General features: G+C 37.1%; 1 protein-coding gene across 5 annotated transcripts in view; it reads right to left on the reverse strand.

Annotated features, from left to right (window-relative positions):
• The window catches only part of LOC115222880 (unconventional myosin-VI), a 132,679-nt gene that overhangs the window by 21,644 nt on the left and 94,116 nt on the right, over positions 1–16,919 (reverse strand). For all 5 annotated transcript variants that reach the window (XM_029793256.2, XM_029793259.2, XM_029793260.2 and 2 more), the window contains exons 7-17: positions 16,806–16,903; positions 15,099–15,263; positions 13,518–13,589; positions 12,478–12,649; positions 9,641–9,785; positions 8,113–8,270; positions 5,871–5,962; positions 4,475–4,547; positions 3,279–3,406; positions 2,272–2,367; positions 235–429 (exon numbers count right to left, since the gene is read on the reverse strand). In XM_029793256.2, coding sequence (XP_029649116.2) covers positions 235–429; positions 2,272–2,367; positions 3,279–3,406; positions 4,475–4,547; positions 5,871–5,962; positions 8,113–8,270; positions 9,641–9,785; positions 12,478–12,649; positions 13,518–13,589; positions 15,099–15,263; positions 16,806–16,903 — 1,394 coding nt within the window. The remainder of the gene's footprint in view (positions 1–234; positions 430–2,271; positions 2,368–3,278; positions 3,407–4,474; positions 4,548–5,870; positions 5,963–8,112; positions 8,271–9,640; positions 9,786–12,477; positions 12,650–13,517; positions 13,590–15,098; positions 15,264–16,805; positions 16,904–16,919) is intronic.

The following is a 16,919-nucleotide window of genomic DNA, read 5'->3' on the forward strand; positions in this document are numbered from 1 at the left end:
CACACCAAATGTTTTACAACAGACTGTATCCTCTGATGCCTGGTCAGTTTTAAGCATTTGGTCCACAATTCTCTATGCTTTAAATCTCTTCCATGACATGTGACCAGCAATAATCACCATTAACAAGGACAACAACAACAACAAAACCAAGTGTTTATTGATAATCACAAACAATAAAAATTGACATTATCATAGTTTCATACTTTCATAAATAAAAAATGGTAGAATACTAACTGTGCTCCTTAATTTGGCCATAAGGACCTGTAGTTGAGACCGAAATTTGCTGCCAATGCTGATGAAGTTTAGTTTTCCACCAGAGACTGGGGTACTTTCAGCAAAAATAGATTTCAACAATGGATCCGTACTTTCTTGAATAAGGAAAGCAAGGGATGTGTGTAAGGCATCATTATTTTTGGCAATGAACAGGCTCTGCAAAGAGATTGACAATATATTTCAAGATATCAGGGAATGTATGGTGAATATCTAATATTTCAGAAACTTCAGAGCAGTTCCTTGAACATATCCAAGACAAGGTAAGAAAAAAAAAAAAAAAGTCAAACTTGAGCGAAAAGTTAAAATAAAAATATTAAAAAAAAACTAAATGAATAAATATTCCAAAAATCAATCACTAAAAATTTAAATAATGTGCAGGAGATTTTAAATGGAGATTAAGAAAATTGGATTGCAAAAGAAGAAAAATTAAAATTCTATAAAACAAGGGCATCCATTAGCATTAGGAAGAACATCCAGCTGTAGAACACATGCCAAAGCAGACACTGGAGCTGAAGGCAGTCCTTCTATGCTGGCATCCAACCCGTGCCAGTATAGAAGACAGACACAAAAATATGACGAGGAAGCATTTTCGAATTATGAAACTCTCCATTGAAAATTCCTACTTGAAATATTGATTTCTAATATAGGCACAATTGGATCTCACATTTAAGAACAGGACAGTGTTTGTACGGCCTCTGTTGGATGATGTGGACCAGGCATCCAATGATGTATGTAAGGAGGACTAACAGTTGACTATTCATGAAAGTCTCCTCTTCTCCATACCATAGGTATTTATCCAAGGGTAAGGATGCTGACTCGGGCTCATACATTGTACCAGTTTCCCCACTGATGTAACTGACAGAATGCAAAGAACCAGATTGGATACCACAAAACATCCCACCCAACTCTCTAACTGTTCTACAAATCCATCACCCAGAATTGGTACTTATGTTAACCCTCAAAGATGGTATCGAGAAGTTCCCAGACTAGTTATGTTTTATAAAAAATAACTTATTTACCCAAGTTTTAACATCATCTCCTTCAAAATAGTTGCACAGTAATAAACTGGTCCCAGTGTTCCTGTCACTTTTGGAATCCAGCTTGGAAGTCATTTTCCATAAACGAGTCAAGGACCGTCTGATTTGCTCTGGATCTCAACAACTATGTTAAAACAGCAACTTTTGAGGTGCATTTTCATCTTGGGGAAAAGATGGAAGTTTGCAGGTACTAAATCTGGTGAATCAGGCAGGTATGGAAGTGATACCATGCTTCCAGTTTCCATCTATCAAATCCACTCACAAAGCTTTGTAGCCTGAGTCCACAATAGAAGACACTTTCCCAAGGTGTTACACAGTGGGACTGAACCTGGAACCATGTGGTTAGGAAACAAGCCTCTTACCACACAGCCACATCTGTGCCTACAAGTATAGTTGAATATATCAACTCTGGTACTCAACTACTTGACTGATAATTATATATCCTAGAATGATGAAAGATAAAGTTGATCTTGGTGGGATTCAGGATCAGAACACAAAAGAAGTACTAAATACCACAAGGTATTTAACAAACAATGAGTCATCTGTAATATCTAGTGACAATACTGCTATACCATCATCATCATCATCATCCTCGTTTAACATCTGCTTTCCATGCTGGCATGGGTTGGGCGGTTTGACTGAGGACTGGTGAGCTGCACCAGGCTCAATCTGGTCTGGCAAAGTTTCTACGGCTGGATGCCCTTCCTAATGCCAACGACTCCAAGAGTGTAGTGGGTGCTTTTCATGTGCCACCAGCATGAGGGCCTGCTAGGCGATTCTATGATATATTTATCAATATGCATTTCAAAGCTAACCATATGTAACAGCTAGTGACAATATATCTATAATATGATGTATTTAACAGTTAGTACTAATATACCTATAATGTGATATATTTAACAGTATTATTACATGAAATATAAGAGAAAAATAAGACAAAAGCTGCATTGTTGATACATACAGTGTTATAACAGACAGCACCAGCAAAATGTCTGATCAAGAAACCTTCGTCATCTCTGACATCTCGGTGCATTTTCAGTTTGGATTTACGAGGTATCTAAATGGTCAGAAACAGGAGAACATATTAATTCATATCACTGATACAATTTTTGTTGAGGGAAAGGATGAAATCTTTAGTATTGATTCCTACATTCAGTTTACGAACAGAATTCATCTGAAAGGAGTTGTTCTCCAATGATGGAATATAATAGTGCTTAGTATATTCATGTTTGAAACTCCTAGAATGTATTAAGAATGAACAGATATGACTAAGTTCACCATGGACATGACAATTTATTATCAATAAGCAGACATCAGTGAAATATTTGTAGGCTGAATTCACACACAAAAGCTGAAAACTTGTTAGATTTAGTGGTCAACAGTAGCTTTAACTGAGGAGACACAACAATATCGAAACACTGGGTGTCAATAAATCCTATTACGCTTATGAATAGAGAGTGTTCTGAACATACATTCATATGAAAGAATAGTTGTTCTCCAGTGATGAGATCTAACAACATTTATCATACTCTTGTTAGAATCTGCTGGAACATATTAAGAAGGAATATGTAAGTCATGGTAATTGTGTTTGCATTGAAGACTTATAAATATCAGTTTAATGAAAAAGAAATAAAAGAAATACAGGTCACTATGTCTCACTGAGATGACCTGAGAATTGTATTTAAATGTACAAATGTCTGTGGAATATTCAGCCATTTACTCCAATAACTGAATTAAAATATAAGAAATAGACAATACAGGTCACTATGTCTCACTGAGATGACCTGAGAATTGTATTTAAGTGTACAAATGTCTGTGGAATATTCAGCCATTTACTCCAATAACTGAATTAAAATACAGTTCTGTTAACTGAATTAATTAGGACTTGGATTTTCAAACTAATCCCAGATCAAGCATATAAGTGTGTTATAAAAAAGAAAGAGAGACAACAATAGAAACCAAACTTACACTGAGTCTGAAATGGGTTTTGTTACGAGAGTGAACTTCAGTAGTGAAATGAGTGTATTTAGGAATAGGCAGTTTACTTTCTTCATCAAGTAAGTCAAATATACCATGGCTTTTACCTTCAATTAATTCTGAAAAAGAATTATATTAAAAATTAGAACATTTTATTAAGTATACATACAAATGAAGGGCCATTAGAGCAAAAAAAAAACTGGCTTGGAAGGACTGGAAGGGTGGTGGTAGCAAGAATTATATCAGGATGAGATGGGCCTGGCAATCAAATGTCTGTCCAACCACTTAAGGACAGCAAAGGAATTGCAAGGGAAGGCAGAAACATGGGATTCCTATATTGTTTGCTCTCTCAAATTTAAAAGTGCCATCGATGCTGCCATGCTGACATATAAAACTCATCTCACCACCATGAAGAATCGACAGCAACTTCCTATGACAATGTTCCTCAAGCCCACCAAGAAAGCTTTGCATGAAGATATGACATCCCCTAAAACACCTGAAGAAGAGGCATCACCTGAAGAGTTTTAAATCTTCTTTGCTGTGCAGTCATTACCTTCATTATTTTCATCATCATCGCCCATTCGAAAAATATATTGCAGTCTCCACCCCCTCCCAGTACAACCAGCAATAAATCTGAAACATGTTCTGGGAGGTATGGGGAGAGAGAGCACAAATGATGCATGTTCTGGAACCCTGAAGTGGATCCAGAAGGGAACTATTAGTGATCAGAGAATGTGTAATGAAGATTGCTTCTGACAGGACCCTCTACTGCAACAAACGTCCCAGGAATAGTGAGCAGAGAAGATGGCTGGATGAAAAATATTAACCCTTTAGCATTTAAACCAGCCATATCCAGTCAAAATATTCTTCCTGTTTGATGTTTAAACTGGCTGGATTTGGCCTCTCACACCTGCACAGCAATGTCATTGTAAAAATAAACAACTACATCAAAATCTCAAAGCTATGAGATAAAAAATTAGAATAAATAAGCATTACATTTTACAGAGTAAACTGAATGTTAAAGAGTAGAGATGAAAAACACCAAGGTGGAATGGAAAAGAGGAACCGGGCCACTGGCTAATGAACTTCAAAACATTAGCACTATTTGTTAGGCATCTCTGTTACTCTTTATCTCAGACAATTGGAATGAGACCAAAAAGAGAAGAAAATAAAAATAGACAACTTACCAATACAGTCTTGGTTGTCTGTGTAGTCAATCTTCTTGACATTCAGACCTTCCTTCTCGTATAAGGCTTGTTCCTAAAATGGGTGGAATTGAAAAACCAAAATAGATATTAGACATTTGTATTTCATAGGGGCAATGTAAAACATACACTTACATATGTTTGTGCATGCGTATGTTGTATGTGTGTGTGTGTGTATAAATTTCTATGGATAGTCTCTAAGTTGCTTACAATTGAATGAGATAGAGAAAGAAAGAGAGACAGAAAAAGAGAGAGAGACAGAAAAAGAGAGAGAGAGAGATTCCCTGTTAGTATGGGACATTTTCATTATGTTGTCTGCGACTCTGTAACAATTTTGTTTTTCTTGATTCAAATTGGTGTTTGCAATAATATTTTCCTTGACTTGACTGTCTTCTGTGCTGGTGGCATGTAAAAAGCACCCACTACACTCACAGAGTGGTTGGTGTTAGGAAGGGCATCCAGCTGTAGAAACACTGCCAGATCAGACTGGAGCCTGGTGCAGCCTCCTGGCTTCCCAGACCCTGGTCGAACCATCCAACCCATGCTAGCATGGAAAATGGACGTCAAACGATGATGATGATGATGATGATGTTTCAGTCATTCATTGGACTATGGTGACTATGCTGGGCTAGTCTTGAAAGGGTTTTTTTTTTGTGCTGGTGATTTTAACCATGGTGCATTACTGCAACCTACATTTTATTTTATTGATCTCTATTTATCAAAAGGCTTTGTTAGCATTTTTGCTATAAAGGAACACAACTCAATCCACTACTTTACACTGGTAAGCTTAAGGTATGGCCCACACTCACATGTCTGTGTGTCCATATCCCAACAAATCCCCCATCTGGGATGAAACTACCACTAGTCACTGTGAGGTACTGAATTTTAATTGACCAAATCCAGTTGCAAGGCTTGCTCAAGGCTATCATCATCATCATCATCACCAACACCATCACCATCATCAACAACAACATCCATTTTCCATGCAGGCATGGGTTGGATGGTTTGACAGGAGCTGTTTTGGTACAGTTCCTATGACTGGATGCCCTTCCTAATGCCAACAACTTTGCAGAGTGTACTGGGTGCATTTTATGTGATGCCAGCTATATGAATTTAATTTGAACTCAGATCCATGCTTGACCACATGGCTATGTCTATTAAGACAAAGTGTTTTCAGACTGCTGGTCAGAAGATGTTACTCTACCCCCAAACACAGCTCTCATCAAATTATAAATTCTAATCAATATTTTTTTTTTATTTCTAACTTTTATAGAGAAGTGAAATCCATATTTTTTGTTTGTTTTTTGTTCTGATCATTTTAAATTCATTTAATTATTGAAGAATTGGCAAGAGTAAATGATGAAACTTGAAACATTACCTCCTTTAGGATGCGTTCATTAAAGAACTGTTGGAGCTTTTCATTACAGTAATTGATACAGAATTGTTCAAAACTGTTCACTTGGAAATATTCTGAGGAAGTTTGGAAAGAAAAAATAAATAAAATAAATAAAATAAAATGATAATAGATTTCAAAATATGAAATATTATTGTTTGCACTTCACTAAAACTGAATGTTTTATTGATGTGTGTATGTGTGTGTGTGTGTGTGTAACCCTAACTACGTAACAGGAATGAAATAGAAATAAAATAGAAAAAATATTTTTAAAAAATTAAAGAATATATTTAAAGAAATGGTCCAATAAATTATATGAAGAAAATTAGGACACCAGAAATAAGGAATTGTAGGTCAAGAGGAATGTAGTTGATTATAATGATTTCAGTATTTTAGTGGGGTGAAAGCACATGGCCTAGTAGTTAGAGTGTTGAGCTGAGGAGTGTTAGGTCACAAGATCAATTCTCAGAAGGATAGGGGGAGGGCATGAACAATATACTTCACTTCACATAGCTTCACTACACACAGCTTTGAGAATCTGAATAAACTTTAGTTTCACGAGTTAGTAGGTTCCAGACAGACTTGACTGGTACTCTGCTGGTACTTTATTTTATTTTCTCAAACCCAAAGGGATGAAAGGCAAATTCAGTAAGATTTGATCAATTTATACATACACTAAATATGAGCTTCAAATTTTGTCACAATGCCAGCAATTTCAAGGGGGGGGGTTGTAACTGTTGAGGAGCTTGGATTTAGCCATTCAACCATTCACCAACACCTGTGTGCCATCAGAAAAGTCAGCAAACCGGGTCAATGGGTTCCTCACAAACATTCCAAGTCTAATCGTGTGTGTTCTTTGCTGTCACATCTCACAAATGAACCTTTTTTGGACTGAAAAGTGACTGATGACGAGAAATGGGTTATCTATAAAAATGTCAAGCACTGAAGACAGGACAGAGGGAAAGGAGAAACACCAGCACTCCAGGCTAAAGAAGGTCTTCACCCATGTAAGGTGTTGTTATCTGTTTGAAGGGATAGCCCACTTTGAACTTATAAACCCAAACCAAAAGATAACAAAAGAGATCTACTGCAAGCAGCTTGAGCGATTTAAGTCAGTGCTAGAAGGAAAATGACCATCTTTGGTTTCAAGACAAAAGGTGGTCTTCCATCAGGATAATGCTCGGCCACATACAGCAAGGATGACATTCCAAAGGCTGGAGCAGTTTGAATGGAAAATGATGTCCCACCCACCACATTCACCAGACATTGCCCCTCTAATTATTATTTATTCTGCAGTCATCAAAATTATTTGGCCGTAAAAAATATGAATTCTGTAGACGAGGTCAGAACAGTACTGGAGAAGTATTTTCCATCACAGACAAGTGAATTTTGGAAGAGGGGCCTTGCAAGTCTATCAAATAGATGGAAGAGCATTGTAGAAAATGAAGGAGAGTATATTTTAGATTAAAAAGGAAATTGGTTTATGTTAATTTTGAAAACTAAAAGAAGTATATAAAAAAAAACCACATTATTTATGGGATGACCCAATATATTTGCCTAGAAACGCTGGTTTATCAATTTTCTTAAACATACACACACAAACACACACAGATGATCTCAGTAGGAACTAAACTCAGAACACAGAGATGAGACAAATACTGCAAGGAATTCTGATACCACAATAATGTTACCAAATTTCTCCCCTTCCAATTGAAGTCAGTTGACTGGCCAGTAAAAGCTGGGCAAGATATTTTGCACTGTCATGGCTCTCTGTATAACTGATATCTCTTCAACAACAGCCTACTCCACTTCCTTGTCTAGGCTTGCACCCTGGGGGCATGGGTCAACCCTGACAGAGACCTAAGATGTGATGTGGTGGAGTAAGGGGTACGTGGTGTGATGGTACTCATATTCCATAACAGTCCTCTCCATATACAGGACACATCTTCCTGCAGATGTCCACTGATTTCTTACCTATTTTAAAATAAAAAATCATAAGGTGTTGATAATATTTCTTTTGTTCTCTCTTTTCAGGGTGATCCCAAACACACAAAATATAACCCGTTTCGTCACAAGTTCGTATGGACTACACTGAAGTGTCAAGTGTCTGATGAGTGTGCATGTGCAAAGAACAGATTGAAGTTAGCTACTTATTAAAGTGCTTGAAGTGATGGAATCAAACTACATAACAAATTCCTCTGAAATATATTTCAAGGCTGAGACTTACCAAATCCAGCAATATCGAGGACACCAATGTAACTGCATGAAGAACTAAATGGGATTGCCTGGTTTACTCTGTTGACAATGTAATCAAAAAGCCGTGAATAGAGAGCTTTAGCAAGAGCATCACGGGCATTGCAGGCTTCATTTACCTTTAGAGGAACTCTGTAAACATAAGAAAAAAAGAGTCAGCTCAGTTTTTACTTGAAAATTTACTGACACAAAGACACACAGAGATATATGTATATCAAAATCGAAATCGTTCAACATCAATGGAAATTGTAGCTGTGATACCAGTGCCGGTGGCACATAAGAGAACCATCTGAACGTGGCTGTTGCCAGCGCCGCCCCGACTGGCCTCCGTGCTGGTGGAAAGTAAAAAGCGCCATCCGATTGTGGCCATTGCCAGCCTCGTCTGGCACCTGTGCTGGTGGCACATAAAAAGCACCCACTACACTCTCGGAGTGGTTAGCATTAGGAAGGGCATCCAGCTGTAGAAACATTGCCAGATCAGACTGGGCCTGGCGCAGCCTTCTGGCTTCCCAGACTCCAGTTGAACCGTCCAACCCATGCTAGCATGGAAAACGGATGTTAAACGATGATGATGATATATATATATATATATATATATATATATACTGTCAACATCCTACCCATGCATGCATGGAAGATGGATGTTAAATGATGACGATGACCTACATACATAAATATATATACGTTTGATTTGGCACCAACGGATTTCCACCTCTTTCAATCTCTTTCAAATGCTATGCGCAGAGTTTCGTTCAATACTGATGCAGAATTGAGAGCTTGGATCAAATTTTCGAGTCGAAATCGGGTGATTTCTACCAACGAGGTATTGAAAATCTTGTTGAAAGTTGGAAAGAAGTTGTGAACAACAAGGGTGAATACATTATTGATTAATTAGTTGTTATTTTTTATTATACTGTTTAAAAAATTTAAATTAAAAAAAAACGGGGGACTTAGTTGCCAACCCAATAGAATCACTCAATTGTGAAAAGAACTCGTTAACTGCAAGACTTTACCTACATCTATACTCATTTAACCCTTTAGCATTTAAACTGACCATATCTGGCCAAATATTCTACTTGCTTTTTGTTAAAACTATCAAGGTCTGGTCTCTCATACCTACCCTACAATGTCATTCTAAAAATATACAATTACATCATTGAAATCTTGATGATTAATTCAAAACAATGTGTACCGGTGGCACGTAAAAAGCACCATCCGATCGTGGCCGTTTGACAGCTTCGTCTGGCACTTGTGCAGGTGGCACGTAAAAAGCACCCACTACACTCACGGAGTGGTTGGTGTTAGGAAGGGCATCCAGCCGTAGAAACACTGCCAGATCAGACTGGGCCTAGTGCAGCCTTCTGGCTTCCCAGACCCCAGTTGAACCGTCCAACCCATGCTAGCATGGAAAACGGACATTAAACGATGATGATGATGATGATTTGACAAAGAAATCTGAATGCTAAAGGGTTAAAAAAGAAAAGGACCCCAAGTTTCCTTACTTGATAGCAGTTCCTTTCATTCCTCCTTTAGTTGGGACCATTACTCGACTGACCAAGGCTTCTCTCAACTCTCCTTTGTCCAAAGAAAGAAGGACAGCTGACATGTTTAAAGGGCCTTCTGAAGAAGCAGAGAGCTTGCATCCACCTAATTGAAATAACAGAATGGTAAAAATATTAACTGTTGTCATAACTAAATAACAAAAGAGATTTTATAAACATTATTGTTTGACCTGAAATTAAATGAACATATATAATTAATTACGATTTTTTCGTAAAATTCACATAACAAAACTAACTTTGTGAGTTTATGAACTCTTTGAGTTTCTATCAACTCCATATGAATCGGTTTATCCTCGTCAAGTTTATCAATTCCTTGTCGCCACTGTTATAGTTCTTAATATGTTGGATTGTAATAATATTCACTTTGGTATACAGTATACTTAGTAAAACCAGTAAAGACATGACTATCTTTGACTGCCTACTACGTACTCTGATACTTCACATACTTCTTTTTACTTATAGTGACAAGGTCATTCCATTCATCACACGGGAGGTGTGTACGATTATTACTAATTCCCTACAACACTATGTGATAACATTAACTGATTATAATAAGCAACATTTACTGACTGTATTTTAAAAACATAAAAACCATTAAATCCCATCAAATGTTTTTACTTTTCTTTAAATTTACAGATCTTTTGCTTTATCATTTTCAAAATGGATGGTAATGGTTTGCTTTTGAGATTTTGTTATGTTAATGGACCCATAAAATAGGGGCAGAAATATAAATAGTACATCAACAGGTGAAAAAGGTTTACACTGAAAATGAAGACAAACAGACAGATAAGGATTGTTACAAAGTTACGAATAAACGTTTAAAACATTGGAAGGTGGAGCCGTAATGAATTCATTGATCAACATTTACAGAGGAGAGGGAAAAGGAAAGGGACAAAAGATACATATAAAAGGTAGGAAAGGGAGAGAAATTGACAAGAGTAATACAGTGAGAGAGGGGGAGAGGGAGAGAAAGGAAGAAAGCATAGAGAAAACTAGAGCAACTGTAAGAGAGAGAGAGAGAGGGAGAGAGAGAGAGAGAGCAATGATGTGTGTTAGTGTGAGAGAGTGAAGAGCTGAAATAGGGAAATATATATACACACACACGAATACATACATACATACATACATACATATATATATATATATATATATATATATATATATACCTCTTTAAAGGTTAAAAACTCTAAGTGCCAACCATATATTTTGTTCTGACCTGGTGACCAATGCACTTCTGATTTCTTATAAGGAAGCAAAGCAATCCTTATAATTTTCTTTGAACAGGGTACTGAAGACAGCTGAAATGTTACGAAAGCATCTAAGTAACCATATCAAAGCAGACACTGAAGCTTGGGACAAACCTCTGGTTCACCAACTTCTGTTGAGCGGTCAAGACACATGTCAGCATGGAAAAATGGACATTAAATGATGACGATGATGATTTGACTGGCACTCCATTGCTTACGACGATGACCGTTCCAACTAATCCGATCAATGGAACAGCCTGCTTGTGAAATTAATGTGCATGTAGCTGAACACTCCACAGACACATGTACCCTTAGCATAATTCTCAGGGAGATTCAGCCTGACACAGAGCGTGACAAAGCTGGCCTTTTTGAATTACAGGTATTCCTCATTTTTACCAGCTGAGTGAACTGGAGCAACATGAAAATAAAGTGTCTTGATCAAGGACACAATGCACCGCTGGGAATTGAACTCATGACCTTAAGATCATGAGCTGAAGGCCTCTAACCACTAAGCCATGTGCCTTGATGACGATGATGATGATATAATAGGAAAATGAAATGATGAGCTTACAGCTGTTTCTGCTATAAGATGCAGTGAACTCATAACCAAGAACCAGAGTAACACTGCATAGCTTCATCAGAGCCTCAAATGTGAAGTGCTACAAGATGTTATTTAGGCACACAATTATGAGTCCACTGCATCTTATAACAGAAACAGCTGTTAGATAATGAAGTTCATAAAATGATAGTTGATTCTCCTTTGTCATTTGATTTTCCTATTACAGCTCTGTACTCAACTAATGCCTTGTTTTGAAGCATATGTATATTGAGTAGTATACCTGGTTATTAGTCTTGCAATGCCTAAGCTATATATACGCATGCACACACACACACTCGCACACACAGGGAAAGATGGGAAGCAGGAGTGGGTGGAGAGAGAGAGAGAGAGAGAGAGAATGATTTGAGGAAATTGTTGAGCTAGCTTTAAGCAACGCTGAGCAAACAATAAGAAATAAGAAAAAGTTTATCGAAATTAAAGAACAAAGGAAAGTGGTTTAAGAAATAGTTGAAAGAAAATAAAATAAAAAATTTTTAAAAAAACAGAAAAAATTAAAATAAATTATTAAAAATTAAAAACAAATACTAAGTAAATATTAAAAAAAATCAAAAAGGAAAAACAAAAATAAAAAGAACTTTTTTCCCCTGACCCCCAAAAATTAAAAAAAAAAGATTAAATCCATAACAAGCAGCAGCTCTATGGAAGGATATGGAATCAGGTAGGAGTAGCAGTTTGAAGAATTAGAGTAACAGCAGCAGTAGTAGTAGTAGGAGGAGCAACAGCAACACAGCAGTTGTAGTGGCAGTAGTAGTAGTAGTAGTAGTAGCAGCAGCGAGAAACAACATTCAGGAAGGCAGGTTGTTCTACATGGAAGACAACGATGACAGCAGGAGGATGACGGAGCACATGAAAGACATAGGGAAGAAGACGACACAGAGACACACACAATTAAATGTCAGGATTATTACCACCTTTGCTGTCGTCGTGATTCTCTTCAAAATCTATGTTGCCAAGATGCAAAACTGCTGCTATCAAAGCAAAAATAGACATCTTTTCACCATCTCCGATTCCCATCTTGGCCATCGCATCCGCAGTAAGTTTGAAGTCCTTGACGTCGTCAAGAAGTGGATCATAAACACTGACCTAAAAAAAACAAACAAAAAAAAACAATAAACAATAAACAAAAACTGAGTGAAGTGCAGGTGTGGCTGTGTGGTAGGAAGTTTGCTTCCCAACCATATGGTCCTGGGTTCAGTCCCACTGCAAGGCACCTTGGGCAGGTGTCTTCTACTATAGCCTTGGGCCAACCAAAACCTTGTGAGTGGATTTGGTTGACATGAAAATTGAAAGAACCCCGTCATATATATATATATATATATATATATATATATATCCAAATAAGCAACAAGTATATCCAAGGTAGAGTGGTACAATTGTTTCATGCTGTGCCCCAGCATGGCCACAGTCTAATGACTGAAACAAGTAAAAGAAATAAAAGAATATATCTCAAGTAGAATCACCATGACAGTGTGTTTGCATGTGTGTGTGAGAGAAAGAAGTGTACCTTTTGAATTACATAAACAACCCATCTACATACTTTCTATACCTTCACTGGAAAGGTTTGGATCACCCTAATATTTGCCCAAGATGCCACACAGTGAGAGTGAACCCAGGACTTTGTGTTTGTGAAGTAAATTTCTTAACTATTCAACCATACTGTACCCACAGTGAAACAGTAACTACTGCCACATGGTTCAATGTAGGTGTGAAGGAACTATGGATGGTCTGTATTGGAAAATAATCAATACAAAAAAATCTGGGAAGTGTAGTTATTTTGAAGACTAATATTTTGGACAGATAAGGCACTTTGTCAACGACAAGATAAAACACATTGATAATGCTAAATAGATTGGAAGTAATGCAAAAGAAAATAAAAAATAATAAAAAATAAAGGATGGGGAGAGGGAAAAGGAGAGTAAGGTGATGGGGAAATAGATGGTATGCTACTTACCTTGTCTGGTTTTCGATTTTTATCTTTAGCATCTCCAGAAGCAAAAAATTGTGTACATCCACCATTCAAGTACTATTTGTTGTAAAAAGAGAAAAGAAAGGATGAGTGAAAAAAAGAAAGAACAATTTATAAATTTGTTTTATAACAAAATAACCCTCTTAATGCCAGCCTGCCTAAGACCACCCACAAGTTAAATCTGTCTTGAGGTCACAAAATTATGCTAGAGCTAATTCCAGTTTCCATGGCATGTAAAAAAACTCAGAGTGCAAAACTCTTTCTGGATGGGATGTCAGTCTCCTGCAAGCTTACTGTTAATATTCATTTCAGTTGAGTCAACTGGAACAATGTGAAATGAAGTGCCACCCACTCTGAGAATGGAACCCACAACTTTACAATTGTAAACCTGACACCCTTACCATGAGGCTTATACATCTTCATAAGACTGCCTAAGATTTTATGATAGGGAGACACACCTGTTCAAGTTTAAATTAAAAAAACTTTCATCAAAATTTTTTGCAAGAACTATAATGCAAATTTATATTCCAAACATGAACTTAACGAAAAAATAATTTACTAAATTCCTCCAAATTTTGATTAATTCCAAGATGTTAAAATGCAAGAAGTTTATTTTATTAAACAACAATAAATAAAAGAACTATATTATAACAAAATGAATAGGTTAGTTACTGAGTAAAAACAGTCTAGTATTAAATTTGAAGTAAGCAGGCATCTGGAAGCAGGAATCCTGGTTTCTTCTCTGGTCACATATTCTTTTGCAGATCTTCAGACTGATATTAATCACATCAATTGCGAGAATAATTCCTTTTCTTGAGGTTTAATACCTACTTCTTTACTACTGACAAGGGGCTAAACACAGAGGGGACAAACAAGGACAGACAAATGGATTAAGTCGATTATATCGACCCCAGGGCGTAACTGGTACTTATTTAATCGACCCCGAAAGGATGAAAGGCAAAGTCGACCTCGGCAGAATTTGAACTCAGAACGTAGCGGCAGACAAAATACCACTAAGCATTTCGCCCAGCGTGCTAATGATTCTGCCAGCTCGCCACCTTGAGGTTTAATACCATTTAATACAGTAGTGTATGATTTGAAAATTGTATGTATCTTGGTTTTAGAGAGTCAATACATTATAACCTTGTGGATCATGACAGATAGCCAAAAGGTTTGACAAGAAGGGCATCTGATCATTGAAACAAAAGCAGAGTATTTCAACAAAATTATGGTAGCAAAAGAGTTAATAATGGTCTCAAATTTTGGCACAAGGTCAACAATTTTAGGGGAAGGGAGTAAGTTGATTACATCAACCTCAGTACTCAACTGGTACTTATTTTATCAACCCCAAAAGACGAAAGTTAAAGTCAATCTCAGAAGAATTTGGATTCAGAACATACAGATGGACGAAATGCCACTAAGCATTTTGCCCAGCATGCTAACGGTTTTGACAAAGAGTTAATAATGGCAAAATTATTTCTTCATTATCAAGAAAATTAATTAAAACAAAGGCTGTATATTTCAACAGAAATATGGTAACAAGAGGTTAAGCATCAAGTTACTCACACGAAAACTTTGTGGGTTGTTGAGTTTTAGTTTCTGTTTCAAATCATCTGGGGCACCAGCACACAAACGGTAAAAAATATGGTAATTCCGTTCATCTTTTCCTTGGACACAAATCCGAGATTTTTCCAAAAGATAATGGGATATGAAGCCCCCAGCAACAGAGGCCTGTAAAAACAACAATAAAAGAGAGATACATGAAGGGAGAGTCTCAGTAATCAGAAAGTAAATGGGAAATAGAAATAGACAATGAAAGGCTTAGGAATCTGATTATTTAAACATCAAGAATTAATAACAAATGCAACCTCTGCGTGTGTATGTGTGTGTATAAAAGAAAGTATAGGTATAAGAGAGTATGTGTATGTGTTTGAGCATGTGCAAATGTGTGTCCATGCATACAAATGAGCATGAGTGTTAATAAGCCACAGGTTTGCTTGACCAAAACACTGACATGATATTTACATTCCTTGGTGAAGCCAACCAGGGGAAATTATGACAAGTTGTGAGACCTATTTCTTTACTACCCAGAAGGGGCTAAACACAGAGGGGACAAACAAGGACAGACAAACGGATTAAGTCGATTATATTGACCCTAGTGCATAAATGGTACTTATTTAAACAACCCCGAAAGGATGAAAGGCAAAGTCGACCTCGGCGGAATTTGAACTCAGAACGTAGCGGCAGACGAAATACTGCTCAGCATTTCATCCAGCATGCTACCGATTCTGCCAGCTCGTCGCCTTCATTTGTGAGACCTATTAAATAAAATACCCTTTAACTAAAATACGGAAGAGTTGTTGATAGGAAGAGCATCTGGTCATAAGATCTCCACTCAAATACATCCCTATTAACATGGAAAAAAAAAACATAACAGATGAAAAATATATCATAATTATTGGAGGATGCAGAGGGGCTGGCATGGGACCATCAGTGATGGAGAGCAATGGTTGACCTTGTCAGCTCTATGCATGACGACACCTCTGAAAATGATCCCTAGCCTCACCTCGCAAGAGCACGAAGCCAAGCCTTTAGCAATCACTTTTCCATACTTGAATGGGTCATATGAAATTTATTGAGGATGCTCTTCCTGTCACCAACCTTCATTTGTTTCCAAGTAATGTAATTTTTCCCTGCAGCCATAGATTTTAACAGAGGACTGGAAAATGAAGGCCATCACTTACTTGAAATTCAAGTTGGATATGGCTTGAGTCCTCCTGATTGGATAGATACCAGCAGTTTGCTTAGGACCATACATACTTAGTTCAGCAATGTTGTGGTCTGAGAGTGTTGCTGGAGTCACCTTCATATTGTGGATAAGGTCCACATTATTTGTGAAGCAGAGGTCCAAGATGTTTCCCCTGGTTGGCTTCAGTACCACTGGTTCCATGAACAGCATATTAGAAAGTTCAAGTAATGACTCTACATGCTTTTATTCATGCAGTGACATCCCACAGAGGATGTGACCTTCTGGTCATTTAACATTTGGGAGATTGAAGTCACCCAAGAGGAGTATATTAATGTGCTGATCTAGGTGTGTGTGTGTGATTGAAGGCTTGTACAACAGCTGTGATATGAATGATTATATTTAGAAAAATGCTTTTTCCTAATTACAGACAGATGCAAACACCACCACACACACACAACATAACACATATACACAGTATAACATACACCAAAGACACACACTCATTCACAAGACAAAGCTCTTACCTTCTTGTCAAAATGTATTTCAACAAATTTCCCAAATCGACTGCTGTTGTTATTTCTGACAGTCTTTGCATTGCCGAATGCTTCCAACAAAGGATTTGCTGCCAAATAAATGGA

Source organism: Octopus sinensis, linkage group LG21 (genome assembly GCF_006345805.1).
Source record: "Octopus sinensis linkage group LG21, ASM634580v1, whole genome shotgun sequence".
NCBI lineage: Eukaryota > Metazoa > Mollusca > Cephalopoda > Octopoda > Octopodidae > Octopus > Octopus sinensis.